Source organism: Carcharhinus amblyrhynchos, chromosome 22, assembly GCF_965287045.1.
Source record: "Carcharhinus amblyrhynchos chromosome 22, sCarAmb.v2.hapA, whole genome shotgun sequence".
Lineage (NCBI taxonomy): Eukaryota > Metazoa > Chordata > Chondrichthyes > Carcharhiniformes > Carcharhinidae > Carcharhinus > Carcharhinus amblyrhynchos.
The window spans coordinates 31,290,648-31,312,943 of NC_137345.1; the positions used below are offsets into that span (position 1 = coordinate 31,290,648).

The 22,296-nt window shown below is 42.3% G+C and overlaps 1 protein-coding gene and 1 long non-coding RNA gene across 2 annotated transcripts in view; both read left to right on the forward strand.

Moving 5' to 3' along the window:
* LOC145357037 (uncharacterized) overlaps positions 1–22,296 on the forward strand; it is a 447,747-nt gene that overhangs the window by 324,991 nt on the left and 100,460 nt on the right. The gene's annotated exons all lie outside the window — the stretch shown is intronic.
* On the forward strand, positions 4,046–20,395 carry LOC145356858 (uncharacterized). Its single transcript, XM_080209794.1, has 5 exons — positions 4,046–4,371; positions 8,667–9,292; positions 9,482–9,635; positions 18,154–18,274; positions 18,965–20,395. Exons 1-5 carry the CDS (start codon positions 4,096–4,098, stop codon positions 19,222–19,224), a joined length of 1,437 nt encoding a protein of 478 aa, XP_080065920.1. The 5' UTR covers positions 4,046–4,095; the 3' UTR covers positions 19,225–20,395.

The following is a 22,296-nucleotide window of genomic DNA, read 5'->3' on the forward strand; positions in this document are numbered from 1 at the left end:
TGCTGCCTCAGCACAATCTCCCTTTCATACTTCAAATCAAGGCTAACTAATGCACTCAGAACTGAAGACAAGTGGTCAGACCAGAACATTTGCGGTCAGAACCCACGTCCACATATGCAGCACACCTGTCAACCTCGCCAGCTTTATCCAACAACAGCACCCCAACAGCGCTTATGGGCGGCACAGTGGCACAATGGTTAGTACTGCTGCCTCACAGAGCCAGGAACCCGGGTTCAATTCTGGCCTCAGGTCACTGTCTATGTGGAGCTTGCATGTTCTCCTTGTGTCTACGTGGGTTTCCTCCAGGTGCTCTGGCTTTCTCCCAGTCCAAAGATATGTGGGTTAGGTTGATTGGCCATGCTAAATTGACTTTAGTGTCAAGGAATTAGCAGTTATGGGAATAGGGCCTGGCTGGGATTGGTGTTGGTGCAGACTCAATGGGCCGAATGGCCTCCTTCTGTAATGTAGGGATTCTATGATTCACTTCTACAACCTGAGATCGATCCAGTAGAAATCAATTAGAAACTAAGCTGAAAATAGTTAATGATCCCTTTCAAGGTGTTGGTGGGAGGGCCTTCCTGCAGCTGAATACATGTTCAGCTTATGTGGGTGTTACCTGGAGTGACAAAGCAAAAATGGCACAGCTGACTTCAATCCTGAAGGGAACAACAGTAAAAATTGGGGAAATAAGAATACAAGTTCGAACTGGTCTTGTATGCATTAAAACAGAACACTAGTAAACACTGGGAAATAAAAATACTGTGTTTTCCTTATTGGGGAATTGTTGACTGATGTCATGATCTGCCTACTCTGATCAGTTCTAATGTTCTTACCCTCAACAAAATGGCGTCCAGCACTGACCGTGTCAAAGCTGTGCACGTGCAGTGCGGAAGCCATTTTGGTACCAAAACCACACCATGATGCAAAACTGCAGACGCTAAGGAGTTGATTTATGTGGCCTGATTATAATAAACCAGGTTTAATTATCTACTGAGCTAAGTTGTCATAACAGATTCTTCCACTGGTCACTAGTATTTCCTTGAAGCTGCGCTACTTCCACATAATTTTGTGTGTGTTCAGCCCAGAATTATTTGCAGAGTTACGGTGAATAATACTGATTTTACTATGTGAGTGATATGGTCAATTCTTTTTAATTAAGTTATAAAAGCAGTAACTTGTTAACATTTAGTCACAAATTAGCCATACATTATTTCACCATGTTACTATAATAGTTATTGCAAATGTATAAAAGCATGTGACTTACATTCTTAATTCAGTATGTTTCTCATCAATATAGAATAGTATGAATTGTAAAAGGTTATTTTTTTAAAAGATTTAGAGTTCATATATAAATAATCAGTTTCCTTTCATAAATGTGAGCATGCTACAGCAAATAGAACACCATAAGGAATGTAAGGTGAACAATTTTAAACTTCTGGGTAGGGAACTCTTGCTAATAGCAACTCCTTTCCAGGAATCTGCCCCAGTACACAAAATATATTGCCAAATAGTCAAACATCAACATCAACATCAAAATGTTGGAGAAATTAACAAGCACAGAAGAATCCCATATGAATATAGAATGTTCCAGAAATAGCTCACTGGATGTGAAATTCCCAACTCCAGTCAGAAATCCATGGGTCTCAAAATCTCTTCAGGATTCTCTCCTTGTCCATGGATCCAAATTTGAAAATATATGTTCTGGAGTTGTGTCTATTAAAGTTGGAGGTTGATTTTGCATATTAACTGTAATGAAAAAGCTTAAAGTGTGAAAATCTAAAGCTATCATGTTGCATCATCTCTCAAGCATGTGAAGTCGGAAGGAATGCTACAAGCAATTATTTTCTGTTTTGAAAACTGTCACAATGGATGGAATCCAAACAGTTATGATGAGAATTGAAAACTGCACCATGTAATTATGATTAGCCCTCCATATTTATAGCACTCTCTCATTGAAACAAACAGAAAATAAGCTCTTGAACAGAAACAAGATACTCATTGGGCAACTGTGGGATTTGTTAAGCTTACCCATGAAGATGACTTTCTGAAGTCACTCAACATATTACGTACAAGAAAGATTATACTTTGTAGTTATCCATTCAGTTTGTTCCTATCCCCTTTCTTTTTGTATAATAATGTCTGCCAAGCATTATAGATATCACAGAATCAATGATGTATCACAGTCATATATTTGATGCATGATACAATAACTGGGATTATATTGTGTGAAGATTTTAAAAATGAGAAGGCAATAATAAAGTGTTGATTTCAGCTTTAAAACAAACTTGTTATGTTTTAATCTGACTACAATGACTATAAGAACTGAATGATGGTGCAGTATAATGCTGAATTAAATAGCCAATATATCAGCTTACTTTGAAAAATATATATTGACTTGAGTATATATTGAATTGAGTTTTAGAATACCGATTAACATATTTGCTTCCCAGATTCGTACAACCTAGAACAGTGGATTTGATTATGGAACAATCCAGTAAAACAGGGGACAGTTAGTCACCCCATTAACTAGGAGGTTAAGTATATACTGCCTTCGACTGCCACTGCCATGGTATTGATACATCACATCATGTCTGATTGGTAGCGACTGACAGCAGTTTAAAATAAATCTTCCAAACTATACGTCCCTCTTTTTTAAAAAGCTTTTACTCTATCCTTGAAGTTACAAAGCCAATGTTTAGAGTGGACCGGGCAAATCCAAATTTGCTCCTTATTTGCACCAAAAAACAAATTCAAAATCCAACCGAATGCAATTCATTGTCCCGACAAGGGAGACAAACAAGATCCAAGCTGACAAGATGAGGCATTGCACCCCATCTTAGATTTGATCTGACGCTTGATCTTCTTGGCATTTTGGCTAAGATCAAGTATAGTATTGACAGACTGTGCTTGATTGAAGTCATTAGGTTACATTATAGCTTCATTTGAAGCAATTTTTAAAAGTGGCATCTCGGCCTTTTGCCTAAGATGCAAATAAGATCAAGCCTTGGAGGAGGAGCTATGCCTACTCCAATCAGCTTGGATCATATAGATCAAGCCCAATGATGTGGAGATGCCGGCGTTGGACTGGGGTAAACACAGTAAGAAGTCTGACAACACCAGGTTTAAGTCCAACCGATTTATTTGATAGTAAACTCGCAAGCAAACCCAAGACAAGCCCAAGACAGGAGGTGAGAGCCCTGTCTTGTCAGCTTGGATCTGGAATGTCTCAACATGTTGAAACTCTGAATTGGATTTGATTTGATTGAATTGTAATAAAAACATAAAAAAGGCTGAAAAGAATTTGATTTATTATTGTCACATGTACTGGTTTACCGTGAAAAGTATAGTTTCTTGTGCGCTATTTAGGCAAAGCATACCATTCATAGAGTACATAGGGGAGAAGGAAAGGAGAGGGTGCAGGACATAGTGTTACAGTTACAGCTAAGGTGTAGAGAAAGATCAACTCAATATAAGGTGAGTCCATTCAAAAGTTTGATGGCAGCAGGGAAGAAGCTGTTCTTGTGTCCGTTGATACTTAATCTCAGACTTTTGTATCTTTTACCTGACAGAAAAAGGTGGAAGAGAATATTTCTGGGATCCTTGATTCTGTTGGCTGTTTTTTCTGAGGAAGCTCCCAACAAATCCCTCAACTCCCAACCCACTGCCACAGCAACTTGCATTCTCTGCATGAACTGTAGTACACTACTACTATATCCTCTGGACATCTGAAAGTACTGAGCTATTGGCTGTTTTTGAAATTGAGGCATTGTTGTTTCGTGGACAATTTGTGCACAATAATTAAGAAACCTCATTTCACTTTACCTTTAAGCTGTAGCATGCTGAGTGCCATCGTATTCAGCTGGGCTCAGAGAAATGGGGAAAATATCCAGACTTTTGCCATTAGTGGGATCTCAGGCTTGTTATTGCTACATAGAGTTAACTCCGAAACAAAAACGCTGGGTGTCCCCCTGTGATTGGCTTGTTTTGACAGCCAGCCTCATCGCTGATAGAGAGAGATCAGCCTATCACAGGCTTGGATCCGCCTGTGGGGGGCCAGACTGGAAAGAAAAGTTTTCCGAGGAAAGTTTTGCAACAATGAGAAGTCGGAAAGGGAAAGGTGGACAGCGGGGGGAGGAAAATTTCGCTCGGTCTGACAGCAAGAATGTGTCCGAGCCTCCCTCCGCTCCAGCCGGCCTCTCCTTGCTGTGGACCTCCTTCCTGCTGCTGGTGGCCGGCTGCGGTGTTGGCGGCTGGTACATTCAGCAGCAACTCCAAACCATTAACAGCCTGGATCAAACCATCCAAATCCTGCAGGAGAAACTGTCTCAGTTCGAAAAGATCCAGACGCAAGTGCGTGAGCTGGACCAGAAGGTATGCACTTAAGCTGACCACACAACCCCGTTACCTCCTTTAATTTTACAATCAATTGTCAAGTTTGCGGGAGATAGATTATTCCTGGGGAAATGATGTGTGGGGAGGAAAGGGTTACGAGAGACAATGAACAGAAAGGTGTCCCTGTGTGTGTGCGTGCGCGCGCGTTTGTCATAATTTATAATTTCGGTGAAAGATTTAATTTCAATAATTTCCAAGCTTCCAATTTCAAGTCTCTATATCAGATTGTCATTTCCAATCAGTGTTAGATACGACTACACTTTTTTTCTTTATGTAATTAATGTAGGATTTGAAAACTGTGGTATTGATGCACCATGTAACTTTAATTGGTTTAGAGTTTGAGGGAATTTTCACATCTTCTCCCAGTCAGTGTACTATTTAGATGAAGTGATTTGCATCCAATAAAATACTGTCTCAAGGTGGCACAGCAGTTGGCACTGCTGCCTCACAGTGCCAGGGTCCTGGATTCAATTCTGGTCTCCGGTCACTGTCTCTATGGAGTTTGCATGTTCTCCCTGTGTTGGTATAGTTTCCTCCCACAATCCAAAGATGTGCGGATTAGGTTGGCAGGCCATGCTAAATTGACCATAGTGTTGGGTTTAGCAGGGTAAATATGTAGGGCAATGGGAATAGAGCCTGGCTGGGATCGTGGTCGGTACAGACCCGATGGGCTAAATGGCCTCCTTCTGGGATTCTATGAAACTCTCATGTTCTACTAGTGGCCAAGCACTTCAGTTTCCCCTGCACACACCCCCATCCTACCATAAATATTAAGTATATTAAAATCTTTATCTGGGCAATAATTTTGGTAAACACAAGTTTAATACTGATTTAAGTTTAGATTATTGAAGGTAAGTTTAAAGTTTCTATCTGAGTAATCGGTTCACCTTTGACCCAACTTGGAGACTGATTGAGCTGCGTTTCTCAATTTTATTTTGTGAATGTAACTCCAAGGCTGTTGCACTTGGTCAATTTAGGTTAAATCAGACACCCTGATTCAAATAAACTTAGGACTGCCTGCCCTCAGAAATCATTCATCAGATTGCCTTGACCATTCTGTTGATAAGGATTAGAACCATTGTGATGAGCCTTTAAATATTTTAACATTTCATTCAATCTTGATTCATTTTATTAAACAAATGTAGATTTCTTTTATGTAGCTTGCATCTCATAATAGCATTGATCATTCTTCCATCTTCAAAGTCACCAATGTAGCTAACTCACAAATAAAGCGCTTTCAGGTTATGAATACAGTTTTGTTTTAATATTCATTGATCTAGCAAACTGTTGTTTTGAGTCAAGCTTTTAATTTTGTTCCAGAAAGAGGAAATGAGGCTAGTTTTTGCGAATGACAAAGTCTTCAATCATTCCTTTGCTTCCACACTTACCAACAATTTGTGTCCATTATCATAATGGAAAAACATAAAATGACAAATGTGTTGTTCATCCACAACATTTTGTGCTGTTTATTTTCCTGTCTAGACTTTCTTGGAAGTGAGTTTAAAGTTGGCAAAAAATAAAGAGAAAAAAAGAGAAAATTAGGTTCAAATGTTTAGCTGTCAAAGAAACATCTTATTAGTCCATTGGGTGGCATGGTGGCACAGTGGTTAGCACTGCTGCTCTACAGCGCCAGGGACCTGGATTCAATTCCCAGCTTGAGTCACTTTCTGTGCGGAGTCTGCACGCTCTCCCCATTCTGCATGGGTTTCCTTCAGATGTTCTGGTTTCCTCCCAGTCCGAAAGACACGCTGGTTAAGTGCACGGGTCATGCTAAATTCTCTCCATGTACTTGAACAGGTGCTGGACTGTGGCGGCAAGAGGATTTTCACAGTAACTTTATGTGTTAATGTAAGCCTACTTGTGACACTAATTAATAAATTTAATGTAATACAACATTCTAAGGTACTTCACAGGAACATTATATGATTGTGTAATATTTTGTTTCGTAATGAGACATTAGCACAGAGGACCAAAAGCTTGGTTGAAGAGATATTCTTTAAGAAGTGTCATAAGGAGGAAAGTGAGATAGAGATTAGGGGAGTGAATTCCAGAGATTAAGGTTTAAGCAACTAAAGGCATGACCACCAGCGGTGGAGTGATTAAATTCAAGGATGCTGAAGTGGTCTGAAATAGAAGAATGCAGGCATCTCAGAAGGTTGTACAGTTGTAGGAGATTACAAAAATAGTGTCTGGATTTTACGAGGGGAGTGTGCCATATTGCTCGCTGCCCAGTTACAAAAGTAAGCAACAACACACTGCCCCCAGCTTAAAGAAGCAGGGAGCGGGACTTTCTCCCTTCAGTACAAGTAAGTCTTGCCTTGCGAGATATTGGAGAATCTGACTGGTCAACAGCTCTAACAGTCCCGGCAGCACTGGAATTTAGGAGTGGTTCGTGTTGAGACTGCAGGCAGTTGCAAGTTGAAAGGAGCAATGGATCCCCAAGGACATAGACTCGGGTAAGTGATTTTGGACAACACGGGATTGGGAACTCTAAGACAAGTAATAACACGAGTTGACTGTAAAGGTACAGTGCTTCATTGCGTAAAGCAAAACCACATACAGGTCTCAACCGGGATATTACAATAATGGACCCGCTCAGGGGCATGCTTTATAAATGGCTCAGGATACGAATTCTGCCTAGTAAGGTAATTCTCAGTCATCCAGGAACTTGTATTCTATGTACCCTACTGGAAAGTAGATCAGGGATTCCTCATGCCAATCCAGAGGGTTATCACAGGCAGGATGGAGAGTTATTGAGAGGTGGGTTTTGGAGACCAGGTGTGAGGGGTTATCATCATAGTTATCCAAACAACACAGGGCGCTTACCTCCTCCTGGCTTTCTCAACTCAGCTGAAAACCCAGACTTTGCACGCTCACCTGCCTGACCAGTCCATGGTCAGTTGGATTCACCATTTATATAGATGATGTGGAGGAGGGAACCAAGTGTATGGTGTCGAAATTTGCTGATGACACCAAGATTGGGGGAACGGCAAATTGTGCGGAGGGTGTGGAGAGTCTGCAGAAGGATCTAGATAGGCTGGACGAATGGGCCAGGAACTGGCAAATGGAATTTAATGTTGGCAAATGTGAGGTTGTCCACTTTGGTAGGAATAATGGTAGGAAGGACTATTACTTACGTGCGAAAAACTGCAGCAGGCGACGGTGCAGAGGGACCTCGGGGTCCTTGTGCATGAGTCGCAAAAACCCAGCCTGCAGGTGCAGCAGGTGGTCAGGAAGGGGAATGGGATGCTGGCCTTCATAGCGAGGGGGATTGAATATAAAAGCAGGGAGGTCTTGCTGCAGCTGTATAGGGCATTGGTGAGGCCGCAGCTGGAGTACTGTGTGCAGTTTTGGGCGCTGCACTTACGCAAGGATATTTTGGCCTTGGAGGGAGTGCAGAGGAGGTTTACTAGGCTGGTTCCAGAGTTGAGGGGGTTGAACTATGAGGAGAGGCTGAATAAACTAGGTTTGTACTCGTTAGAGTTTAGAAAAATGAGGGGAGATCTCATTGAGACGTATAAGATGTTGAATGGGAAGGATAGGATAGAGGTGGAGAGGCTCTTCCCGCTCAGAAAGGACAGTAGGACTAGAGGGCACAGCCTCAGGATAAAGGGGGGCGCGGTTTAGAACGGAGTTGAGGAGGAACTTCTTCACTCAAAGGGTGGTGAATCTCTGGAATTCTCTGCCCGTTGAAGTGGTGGAGGCTGCCTTGCTCAATATTTTTAGACGCGGATTGATAGGTTTTTGATAGGCAAGGGGATTAAGGGTTATGGGGAGAGGGCGGGAATGTGGAACTGAGACACGACAGATCAGCCATGATCTTATTGAATGGCGGGGCAGGCTCGAGGGGCTAGATGGCCTACTCCTGCTCCTATTTCTTATGTTCTTATGTTCTTATTGCTGACAAGCTCAATTGCTCACTAATGTTTTTTTTAATTGGCAGACGGGCTTCTGATTTTGGCACCCACCTACTCTATATAGGAAATAGTTGTGTTAGAGTCAGATTCACAATCTGACAACAGCCTTGCCAGACTTTACATCTGCACAGAATGGCAGATGGCCCAATTTGCAAATGTAAAAACTGCCAGCCAGGAGAGATGAGGCCACAGAAGAATTTGAAAACAGAGTAGCCTACTGATACAGAAATGCATTGAAAATGTTGAAGTATTCAGTATACAGTTGATCTGAAGTAGAAATGTGGTAGGTTAAAAGTAGGAACGGTTCAAACTTTAAAAAAAAAACACTTATCTCATCTCTTTTTGCTTTTATTTCAGTTGTTGATCACAGAAGAATATGAACAAAGATTGCTGAATCTTGAAGTTGGTCAGTCTGAATTTGAACGTAAGATGGATAAGACAGTAGTAGCCGTGGCACAGATTCAATCCTCTGACCTGGATAATAAGTTGGCTGCGCTTCAATCGCAAATGGGCAAAAGCCTGAGTGAGCTCAGAGAAAAGGTGCTAACAAAGACTGACTTGCAGCACGTGGAGGAAACAGTTGAGCTTCTTAGAGGAACTGAACTTGCAAGGACTGAGCAGCAAGTTGCAAGTGTGAAGTCTGTGAGTTCAAAACTGGAGGAAAATGTGAATTCGCTTTCTGCTTCTTTGTCAAGTTTAACAGGTCGAATCGCAGACCTAGAAGCAGAGAGACTGAATCTTCAGACCCTACAACAAAGTGCTGAGGACATAAGCGCGGTCAAAGAGTTAGTGGATCACAGTCTTCCCTCCCTTTCCAATGGAGTGGTTACATTAACAAAACAATTAAATCAAACTGCTCTGATGACTGATGCTATACAATCACAGATAACGCAGCATGGCAAGGAACTCCTGACTCTTAAAGAGACCACATCACTCCAACAAGCAGAGCACCTCTCCAGTAAAGAAGAGCTAGAAAATATCAGGTTTGACCATGTTTTTGTCAGTGGGTGGGGAATTGTAATTGATTACACTGAAAGAAAAATATGATATTTAATGTGTAGCAGCCAGTAAATTCCTAACAATTTATCTCAGCCCTGATCTGTTGAGATTTTGTATGCTGTGTATAGTGGGTATTACCTGAAGAATATAATGCCCTGCTGTATCCATTTCAGGCAATTGACCCATCGGTTACAAAAAGAGAAGATCTCTGTGGAAGAACTCGAGAATGTTGTTCGAAGTACTTTGGCTGACGATGTTAGCCAACTGCAAAACAGAAATAGCGAAATGGATGAAGTGATGGTTAATCTGCGGAATCACATCACAGAGGTAAACAGTTTATAATTTTCAATAAATTGCAGTTTTATTGTTTGATTAACTATAATAAAAATTGTTGAAGAACCACCTGCTTAACAGGTTGGACAAAATTCTATATGAGTATGGTACTTGGGTGCTGGACCTTTTCAGTTGGATGGTGTCCAGTCCCAGCCATGGTGAGTACCTTGTGTCGCTGCAGAGCTAAGTAGCATCAATTAAAATGGGCCACCCTGGACTTTTTGTTACCTGATTCTTGAAGCATTTCTCCTATATTGTCAGAACAGAGGCTAGAAGAACAGGTATGTGCAGCCATTTAACACTTACTGGAATACTAAATTGTATGAGGAAATGTATTGCCAAAGCAACAAAAGCCTAGCTGGTTTCTAGGGGACAAGGACAAAGTACTGAATGATGAGAAGAGAATTCTTCTTCTGGTATTTTCACACTGGAGCCTGCTGAGAATTGGAGAAACAAAAGGAGCCGCATCTGTAAGATTCTGTGCTGCGGTTTTGCTGCTGAGGACTTTCCTCAAGGGTGGGTTGGGAATCAGGATGGCGGCCTGCTCCGTGGAGATGGGAAAATAAGTAATCCAATCCAGGTCAACGTCAGTTTTATCCTTGCATTGGAGCAACTTCCTAGCAGCAGACCAAAGGCCACTGGAGTGAGAGACTCTGTGCTCCAAAGTTGGAGCTATAGAAAAGGACAGAGGAGATGTTAGAGGTAAGTTTTTCACTCAGAAGGTATTGAGTGAGTGGAATCGTCTGCTGTCGGTGGTGGTGGAGGCGAACTCGTTGGGGTCTTTTAAGAGACTTCTGGATTTAATGGGATTGAGGATTATAGATAGGCCTGGTAGGTAGGGATGTGATCAGTGCACCTTGTGGGCCGAAGGGCCTGTTTGTGCTGTAGTGTTCTATATTTTATGACAGGGATGAAATGTTGAAACCTCATCCATCGATAGATCTGAAGAGAGTTTCCCCTTGACCCTGATGGCTGTACTGACTTCAGGCCTCTTTAATACGTTGCTTCTGCACATGCATCTTGGGTGCCTCCATCAAGCTTCTTCTTCTCTCACTGAGGCTGCTGGACTGACATTGCTGTTGGCCTTTTATTGGGCCTGCAACATTGGAAGCCCACATGAAGACAGCTAGCTAGGACACTGCCACCCAGAAGGTTGTGCCAGAGGGTATAGGTTTGGCATTGAGGTCCCAATGCCTTGTGGAAAATCCATCCCACAATGCTATGTTTACAGGATGGATTCCTACCTATGATTGTTTAACTACCTGAGTTGATGACTGGTGTCACAAACATTGGCCGGGATTCTCCGATCTCATTTACTCAGCCACTGTCGCCAGCCAGAACAGAGAATTTAGTGAATAGCTAAAACTCCCTTTACTGCAGCGGGACCAGAGAATCCCAGCCACAGGTGATGTCGGAGAATTTGGTCCATAGAGTCTGTTCTGTAATGTTTGCAGATCTGCAGTTTAGCAGCATTCACGTGAGTGGAATACAACTGGGGGAAAACATTAGTCGAAGTAGGAGAAGTTCTTGCCATCCTTTATACTTGACGAGTAATCCAGAAAATAACTTGTGACACTTCAAAATTTCGATCTTCTGACTGAATGCGGAAAGCAATTACCTCGTATTTTGATAGATTTTAAGATAGAATTATTATCTTTTCACAAGTTCTCTTGAAATTGTTTTCTAATCACTTGGAAATTGTTTGGGGATTCAATCTCATTAATCTGAAATGTTCAGTTTGTAACTATTCAAAATCCAATTACTTTTTAGGGATTTCATAACAAACAGAATATGCTCATACCATTTGTTACACCAAAAAGGATCAGTCTATAATATTTTAAGTTGAAATTTCTTTTGACATGAAACTGGAATTTTATTTTGTTGCTTGCACGTAGATCTCAAACTGTGTGAAGCTTTGGTTAATCAACATGATCAAATAAGTCATTCTTTTTTTAAAGCTCACCAGATGGAAATTCACTTCCTGGGCTTTTTCTTTTGCGAATCAGTGCCAATGTGCCTCGAGGGTTATCAGCACTATCAAGTTGTTGGTATTTGGGACCATAATATCATATTCTGCTTGACAGAACTCCTTCAGTATCGTGTACTGTCTTTTGCTTTTATTAAAAAGTAGCTTGTCAAAGTTTCAGATTACTTGTTGGGTTTTGTCAGGTGGTAATAACCACAAAATGGCTCCTGGATTGCAGCGGCAGGCTTTTACCCTCCCTCAGAGAGGGGTAACGTACAATTCAATGGACAGGACACCCTCCCCTGACACACACACACACACACACACACACACACACACACAGTACCAGCCTGCCCAAACCTAGATACAACTTCACTCTTGGGACAGGCAAGACCAAGGATGAGAAACCCACCCATTCAAATATTAAGCAGCCACTTGGGGGCCTTACCCTATCAGCCTCAATTTTAGGGCCCCCCTCCACCCCCTCAGTCTGAGGGCCCCAACAGTTTAGGCACTGACTGTTCTTTATTTTCAAAGAGCTTTTCAGGGGGGGGGGAAAAACTTTTATTTTGAAGCAATCATTTCAAGTCTGTTCTGAAACAATAATGAACCTACAGAATTAATTCAATTACATCAAGAATATTTACAGTACGTTTTTGATATCTGGATTCTTCAATCAAGGACATCACACATACTGACAGTTCAACTTGCAAATTGTCCATTGCTATTAGTTTTTTGTTTTAAATCAATACAATTCTATTATATTTTGTCTTCACACCAACATGCCTACAATGCTCTTGAGTTGAATTCTTTTACTTAGAATGAAAAGGCAACTGTCAGAGAGCCATTTTCATATCATCCCAGCCCAGAAAGCCCAGGTTTCGGAGTTCCCAGTTGCCAAAGCCCCAGAGCACGACTGGCTGCCCTCCCCCTTTGTTTTGAAAGGGAGGGAGCTGACAGGTGATGGTTAACCTGAGGATTACCACACCATGGGTGACGGCAGGGTTGAGAAGGTGGGGCTTCATGAATAACCTCGGCTGGCACGGGAATTGAACCCGCGTTGTTGGCGTGGCTCTGTTTCACAAACCAGCCAACTGAGCTTATAGGAAAAGGTACATTCCTACTACACTTAGGTAACTTGACAGGATTTGAAATTCATAGGCCTGGGCAAGTCTATTCAGTGCTGGAGTTCTGTTTTCCATCTGCTGGATGTTAGACATTCCAACCTTCTGACAAAGTCTGTTTGAAAGGGTCTGGGGGTTTTGCAGGAGCGGTTAGCACTTAGAGTGATGGGTAGTCTTCAGGAAAATGCCACTCCGGGACTGCTGTGCCCTAGAATCATAGGCCAAAAGAGAAAATACTGGAAAATCTCAGCAGGCCTGGCAGCACCTGTAAGGAGAGAAAAGGGCTGATGTTTCGAGTCCAGAATCGAATCCTGGAATCATAGGGCTGAGCTGCTGTTGTCCCGCTTGGCTCTTGCCTGTCCACTTTTTGGTAACCTGTGGGTTCAGCTGTTCAGTCCCAGGGACTGTGGGAAGGCTGAGGTCTGAAGGTGTTTTAAGAGGCTTGGACCTCTTTGGGGATTCCTGTTCAGGTGCTAGTTCAACTTCAGAGTTCCAGCTCCTGTTTATTAGGTGCTTTGGGTTGATATGGCAATAGGTGCACAATAGGCTCCGAAATCTGGGCCAGCCTTTCTGGGCTGGGATGACAGTTGTCTGTCTTGCATCCAAATTTCAAGGGGGCTAGCCTGGTTAGTCACAGTCCAAATGTGTGCAAGTTAGGTGGATTGGCCATGCTAAACTGCCCCTTAATGTCCAAATATGTGTAGGTTAAGTGGATTAACTAGAGTAAATGCACTTATGAGGGTTATGAGGATAGGGTGGCAGAGAGATTGTGCTTTCAGAAAGCCAGTGCTGACCCAATGGGCTGAATGGCCTCTTTCTGCACTGCAAGAATTCTGTGGTCCTGGAACACCAAATTGTTAGAGAGGAAGGCCAACAGAAAGTTGAAATAGATTTGAATAAACTTAACACAAAATATAATAGAATAAAATTGTATTTATTTAAAACAACAAACTGATAGCAATAGATAATTTACAAGTTGAACTGTGTGTGATGTCCTTGGTTGAAGGATCCAGATTATGTCAAAAATGTACTGTGAATGTTCTTGATGTAATTGAATTTTGTGATACTAAAGTGAAAATTACATTCACTGTAATATTTGCTATTCAATAAAACCTGGCACTGTGCTATGCACTTGGAATTAAATCTGTTGGTTAATATAATCTGGCATTATGTAGGTTTCGTAGCCACTGGGATAATTTGATTGACTGCAATGCACATTGTTAACCAATGGATAATATAAGAACATAACTGCAAAGCTATTTTAGTATCTTTTCCCAATAATAAAATGTTATAAACATTACAGTAAACTGTTCAAACTGCAAGTTTACAATTCACTGAAAATCCTTTTGTGAATTTTTGCTGAATTGTACACACTATAAAAATCATGCTAATGACATCTCTGCCTGTGTGTGCACCTTTCAGCTATTTTCCTGCCTGGATTGAAGTGCCTCCCAAGGTATATGCAAATGTCTCCTATCCAAATATATCTGTGTAGGCATGAGTAACATTTTCCATTCAAATCCAGGCCAACCATAATCTGGGCTGTCACTTCTTTAATTTTCATAAGAATGATGCAAGTTGGATTTCCATCAACATGATAGATTACAAGGCACTGGAGAGTTTAACACACTGAAATCTTTCCTGATTGTGCATGGGTTTTAAAACCCTCTAGACATTTCACATCAGTATAAGTTTGTAGTAATTGTGTGGAAACTTTGATGGCACTACTTCTCTACACTGTTATAGAGTTACTCAAATAGAAATTTGACTGGCGATGGAATCTTCAAAAATTTGTCCTCCGAACCAAATAACAGTAGCAGAAAACAAATTCAAATATTAAAACCTGAGTTGCAAAACTTAAAAGAGAAAAACAAGTGAACAAACATGTAGAAATGTACTGATATTGATAGTGATCAAGTTAAAAACCAATTGTATCACAAACTCAGCACAACTCATGCTCATAAGTTCTAGTTTAGAATAAGTCTGAAATATGTCTTAAATTTGATCAGGAATGTTATCGGGGCATAAATGGGAAAGTAGAAAACTGAATGGTACAGTGGGTTAGATACTGGCCTTTGATCTTTGGGACCAGTGTCCTAACTTTTCTTTGGTTTTTCATTTTCAACCGGCTTTGGCACCTCTTGTTCCACTTGTCTATGTGTGGATAGAAGGTCATTAAAAACTGAATATTTGTAACCTCATGGAAGATTGAGATTGTAATTTTAGTTTTCCTCCTACCTACCATATACACCCTGTTAAGTGACTAGCACTGCTGCCTCACTGTGCCAAGGATCTGGGTTCAATTCTGGCTAAACAAAGAACAACACAGCAAGAGAAACAGGCCCTTCGGCCGAACAAGCCCGCACCGCCACCTTAACAATGTTTATCCTCCTCCACCCTTAACCCATGTCTATGCTTATGGTACCCCCATTGGAAACCAGATTAAGAATAACTTAGGGACAATTTGTTACACCAATTAGCCTAAGAGCTTTGGGGTGTGGGAGGAAACCGGAGCACCTGGAGGAAACCCACGCAACCACAGGGAGAATGCGCAAACTCCCACAGACACCGGCCCAAATCCATGTATCTGCACAGCAAACAGTGATCGTCACTGAGCTGTTGTGGTGCCCATCTGCTGGTCCAGTTTTAAGCATACACAAACGACGCGAAGTACTAGGCCACTCTCGAAACATCCAAGAGCAGCCCACGCACGACCCACCGTGTGCATGCCCCTCGTTAGACAACAAGGTGGACCAACGCACCTGCGGAGTAAACCCAGCTTGCAGGTGCAGCAGGTGGTCAGGAAGGCAAATGGGATGCTGGCCTTCATAGCGAGGGGGATTGAATATAAAAGTAGGGAGGTCTTGCTGCGGCTGTATAGGGCATTGGTGAGGCCGCAGCTGGAGTACTGTGTGCAGTTTTGGGCGCCGTACTTACGCAAGGATATTTTGGCCTTGGAGGGAGTGCAGAGGAGGTTTACTAGGCTGATGCCGGAGTTGAGGGGGTTGAGCTATGAGGAGAGGCTGAATAAACTAGGCTTGTACTCGTTAGAGTTTAGAAGAATGAGGGGAGCTCTCGTTGAGACGTATAAGATGATGAATGGGATGGATAGGATAGAGGTGGAGAGACTCTTCCCGCTCAGAAAGGATAATAGGACTAGGGGGCACAGCCTCAAGATAAAGGGGGGGCGGTTTAGAATGCAGTTGAGGAGGAACTTCTTCACTCAAAGGGTGGTGAATCTCTGGAATTCTCTGCCCGTTGAAGTGGTGGAGGCTACCTCGCTAAATATTTTTAAGGCGCGGGTTGATGGGTTTTTGATAAGAGAGGGGATTAAGGGTTATGGGGAGAGGGCGGGAATGTGGAACTGAGCCACGACAGATCAGCCATGATCTTATTGAATGGCGGGGCAGGCTCGAAGGGCTAGATGGCCTACTCCTGCTCCAATTTCTTATGTTCTTATGTTCTTACATGTAACAGTAGATTTCCAGGAACGTCCCGAGGCTCTGATCCTTATTTAAAACAGTCTCCTATAACCCTCCATCCCTGTTTCGCTCATGTGTCTATCTAAGTAAACCTTAAACAAGTCCAGCATGCCTGCCTCCACCACCTTACTCAGCAGTGCATTCCATACCCCCACGACCCTCTGCGTGAAAAACCTCCCTCTAGCATCCAAATTATACTTCTCCCCCCCTCACCTTAAGCCCGTGGCCCCTCGTGATATTTGTCTCCAATCTAGGAAAAAGCCTGCCACTGTTTATCTATACTCTTCATTATTTTATACACCTCTATCAGATCCACCCTTAATCTCCATCTTTCTAAGGAAAAGAGCCCCGGTTTACCCAATCTTTCCTCATAACCCAGTCCTTCCATACCAGGCAGCATCCTGGTAAACCTCCTCTGCACTCTCTCCAGGGTCTCCACGTCCTTCCGGTAGTAAGGTGACCAGAACTGGACGCAGTACTCCAAATGCAGTCTAACCAACGTTCTGTACAACTGTAGTATTAGACACCAGCTCTTGTACCCTATACCCCTTCCTATAAAGGCTAGCATACCATAAGCTTTCTTCGCAACCTTCTTCACCTGTGTCGCCACCTTCAGAGACTTGTGCACTTGCACTCCCAGGATCCTCTGCATTTCTATACTCTTAATAGGTCTACCTTTTATCATGTAACTCCCCTCTACATTATTCCTTCCAAAATGCATCACCTCGCATTTATCAGAATTAAATTCCATCTGCCATTTATCTGCCCAGTATACCAGCCTATCTATATCCTGCTGTGTCACCTGACACTCCTCCTCACTATCCGCCAATCCTGCCATCTTTGTGTCATCTGCAAACTTGCTGATCGCACCACATATGCCCTCTTTCAAGTCATTTATATATATATTACGAATAGAAGAGGTCCCAGTACTGAGCCCTGCGGCACACCACTGGTGACAGACCTCCAGCTAGAAAAGGACCCTTCCACTACTACTCTCTGTCTCCTGTTACCTAGCCAGTTTTCAATCCATCTAGATACCTGTCCCTGTATCCCATGAGCCTTAACCTTTTCAACCAACCTACCGTGAGGGACTTTGTCAAACGTCTTACTGAAATCCGTATAGACGACATCAACGGCTCGTCCTTCATCAATCGTTTTTGTCACCTCCTCAGAAAATTCTACCAGATTAGTAAGGCAAGGCCTCCCCTTAACAAAGCCATGTTGTGTATCCCTAATCAGATCTCAACGCTCCAAATGCGTATACATCCTATCCCTAAGAATTTTTTCCAACAACTTTGCTACCACTGATGTTGAGGCACTGTTTGTGTGGAGTCTGCACATTCTCCCCATGTCTGTGTCGGTTTCCTCCGGTTGCTCTGGTTTCCTCCCACAGTCCAAAGATGTGTGGTTTAGATGGATTGGGTTAACACAGTAAGAAGTCTCACAACACCAGGTTAAAGTTCAACAGGTTTATTTGGTAGCAAACACCACTAGCTTTCGGAGCTCTGCCCCTTCGTCAGGTGAGCCCCGAAAGCTAGTGGCGTTTGCTGCCAAATAAACCTGTCGGATTTTAACCTGGTGCTGTGAGACTTTTTATTGTGTTTACCCCAGTCCAACATTGGCATCTCCACATCATTAGGTGGATTGTCTTTAGTGTCAGGGACTAGCTAGGGTCAATGCATGGGGTTATGGGGATAGAGCCTGGGTGGGACTGTGGCCAGTGCAGACTTGATTGGCCTAATGGCTCCTTCTTCACTGTAGGAAATTATATGATTCTAACAATCCACACACACAACATATGGAAATATGTAATAGCATATCATACAAAATGATTGAGGATCATAGAGTCAGCAGAAAAAAAAGGCACGAGGCTGATTATTGCTTGAGCTTCATATAAATAAGTTGCAGTACTGATATTGCAATTCTTTTCTGACATGTAGGTTGAAGATAAGGGAAATAAGCAAATTAAACAGCTAACAAATGTCATAGATGAAACATTCCATATTGTGCAAAAAAGCTTGGGGAAGATTGAAACCAAGTTGAAGAACACTGTTGAACAGTGTAAGTATTGGCACACCAGAGAACTAAGAATTGTTACCGGTCATAAATATTTCACTGGTGCTTGTTTCAAGATGTCTTAGTGTTTTTTAATTGCTCATTTTCTCCGTGTCTGCTGAAGCATCATCCAGACTTGGTTCTGTGGGTCCACTATGCAGGTGTGAGCCTTAATCTGTTGATTAGCCATTTGACATCAAACAAATTAATCCTTGAGCCCAACATTCATGAACATAATCACCCAGAGGGGTCACTGGAAAGTGATCAGGAGAGGAAATCCTGTGTTCTTCAGTCTTCTCCTGCCCTCGCCAAGCCTTAACTCTGAAGTATGGAAGTCAATTGTGGCAACCCAACCAGTGTACTGTCTGGAATAATTCAGCACCACACAGATTGAGGACTTAGCCAGTCTGTAGGCCTCAGATACTCCTTGTATATACAACTCGACCATTGGGATGGAATGGATCATTTTTATTCGGGCAATCGGTGGTAGTCTCTGCATCCTTATCACTAACATAAAATGGGAAGTTTTATTTTAATTGGAATGAATGCATGACCTGGATTAAATTTAATTTTAGGACCTTTGGTAGCAAATGTGAGTCTTGCGCCATCGGGGGGAGTGCGTGGGGGTGGGGGGTGCAGGGGGTGCACCCACTTGTATGGCTGAAAATAATTCTCAGCATATCTTCCTTTAAACAGGTCTTTCAGGAGAAGTAAGAACTTTCTGTGAAACTTCAGATAACTGTGCTTGGCCACACATTCGAGAAGTTAACTTTCCTCATCGCATATTGAAGGATCCAGTGATTGTGCTGAGCTTGGTTGAAATCAGTTCCATTGATTCAATTGGAGTAACAGTAAAAACTGTTGATGTTACGGATTCTGGCTTTAAGATCCAAATTAATAACATTGGTAGTTATAAGTTAGCAACTGTGAGAGTAAATTGGATGGCATGTGCATAGTTGTAGTAGCTTGAAAAATCTGCAAATAGAGCCCATTTGTTGCAGCTGTACAAGGAACAAATAGAGGTGGAAACCTTGCAACAACCACTGTTTTCGGAGACAAATAATCAGTAGGAAGACAATGAACCTGTTTTTGGCAAAGACTGAGTGACTAAATTAATTTTTGACATGACTGTTATGAAATTCTACCATTGCAAATGTCTGTCTGTCGCGCTGTCTCTCTCTCAACCTTTTTGTACCCTGATGGTGCATAAGTCGGAACTTTCATCTGTTTCTGTTGCTAACTATTCCTGGAACAGGTTGCTAAACTGTCACCGAGGGTTTATAGCTTGAGGGGTAAGGCAGCCAAAGGGTAACATTGAGGGGTAATTTAGCACAGCCAATTCACCTAACCTATATGTCTTAGGACTGTGGGAGGAAACCAGAGCACTGATGAAAACCCACACAGACACTGGGCGAAGGTGCAAACTCCACACAACAGACCTCAGGCCAGAATCAAACCCAGGTCTCTGGAATTGAGGTAGCAGTGCTAACCACTATTCCACCATGCTGCCTGATCATTGTAAATGTGTCTAATGTAAATCTATTTCCAGTAGAATATTAGATGAGCGCCACGATTGAGATGGCCAAATTCTCACATGAGAAAATGACAATTTTAAAACAAGTTCATGCGGCTAGATGGATGGAAGAACGACACTATACGATGGCTTCATGTTTGAGTGCATAATCTCAAAGATTGCTCCATAGATGATTGCAGAGGCTACAAGATGAAGTCCCTATTCATAAGGTAGTTGTTTGTGCTGAGTGATCTCCAATGTATTTTGTTGTTCTACTCCCAGTTATTTTGGAACCAAAGTAAATTGAAATTCTAATGCAAAGGAAGGAAAACTTATCCAAATTTCTTCAATGTTATTGCCGGAGATTTGGGTCGTAGTGTGAGGATTCATAAATGATTGAAACTGGAATAGACAGATCTTCAAAATAAACATAAGAATATTAGGATCCAGTACTAAGCCTTCAAGCCACTCAGTTGGATCATGGCTTATCTTTAAGTCACCTGTATTTGGTTGCCTTCACTCTATAGGAATGTTATACTGAAGGTCTGAAGGCATCAATTATCCTACCGCTGTAGGCTGCAGGCCCATCAGTCCTCCAAGCCTGTGCTGATCATGATGCAAAGAACAACCCAGCACGGGATACAGGCCCTTCGGCCCAACGAGCCTGCACCGCCGCATCACCCTACACCTATTCTACCCTGCATGTCTACGAATGGAACCCCTAACTTAGCCAGATTCAGGGGAGAATAGTGTCAATTTGGTAAAACCAATCAGCCTAACAGCACATCTTTGGGGTGTGGGAGGAAACCGGAGCGCCTGGAGGAAACCCACGCAACCACAGGGAGAATGCACAAACTCCCACAGACACAGGCCCAAATCCATGTATCTGCACAGCTAGCAGTGCTAGTCACTAACTAAAAAAAACTTCTGCCCTTAGGTCATATCCTCTATTCTCTCCCTTTTAATGTACCCATCCAGATGCCTCTTAAATGTTGCTAATGTGCCTGCTTTTTTTCCACCACCACCTCTGGCGGCGCATTCCTGGCACCCACTACTCTCTGCATGGAAAACTAACCCCTCACATCTCCCTTAAACTTTCTCTCTCTCATCTTGAACCTGTGCCTCCTTGTAACTGACATTTCCACTCTTGGAAAAAACCTCTTTCTATCCACCTCGTCTATTGCCTCACATAATCTTGTAGACCTCTATCAGGTCCCCCGTCAGCCTCCATCTTTCCAGTGAAAATAATTCTAGCTTATTCAACCTCTCCTCATAGTCAACATCCTGGTGAACCTTCTTTGCGCTCTCTGCAAAGCTTCCATGTCCTTCTGCTAATGTGGTGACCAGAACTGCATGCAATACTCCAAATGTTGCCCAACTAAGGTTTTATATAGCTGCAACATGATTTCCCAATTCTTGTACTTAGAACTTGTTAGTTCTAGATTTCTACAATGCTTCAGGATGGGAAACAGATTTCCCCCTACCAGTAGAAAGGATAGATTCAAACAAACTATCAAATCCAGTTAAATCTTAACCACTTAACTCGCTGACAAAGAGTCATCCAGACTCCACGTTGGCTCTATTCTCTCTCCACAGATGCTGTTTCTGTAACTCTTTAAATACCTCATCAACTTCTATACTCGGGAATACAAGCTGAGTATAGGCAACCTGTGTTCATGCAACCATAATTGACTCCAAATCTGAGCCTTGGTTTCATTCTGTTGCAAAAGTGCATCACCTCCTTGAAGGCCAACAAAACCTCCCTGAGGTCCCATGAAAAAATGCAGCAGTCCAGATGTGGATTGATTTGTGACTGAAGTTAAACTTAATTTACTCCCTTTATATTCCAGCCCATTTGAGATAAAGGCCATTAGCCTTTAGATTGCTTTTTGCACCTATCTTAGTGAATTTAGTCATAGGGATTTACAGTATGGAAACGGACCCTTCGGCCCAACTTGTCCATGCTGCCCTTTTTTGTTTAAACCTCTAATGTAGTCCCAATTACCCATATCCCTCTATACCCATCTTACCCATGTAACTGCCTAAATGCTTTTTAAAAAATGAAATTGTACCCGCGTCTACTACTACCTCTGGCAGCTTGTTCCAGACACCTCCCTGTTGTGGAAAATTTGCTCCCCTGAACACTTTTATATTTCCCCCTTCTCACCTTAAACCTATGCCCTCTAGTTTTAGATTCCCCTACCTTTGGGAAAAGATATTGACCATCTAGCTGATCTATGCCCCTCATTATTTTATAGACCGATCACCCCTCAGCTCCGGGGAAGAAAGTCCCAGTCTATCCAGCCTCTCCTTATAACTCAAATCATCAAGTCCTGGTAGCATCCTAATAAATCTTTTCTGCACTCTTTCTAGTTTAATATCTTTTCTATAATAGGTCAACAAGGAATGTACACAATATTCCAAGTGTGGCCTTGCCAATGTCTTGTACAACTTCAACAAAACGTCCCAATTCCTGTTTTCAATGTTCTGACCAACAAAACCAAGCATGCTGATG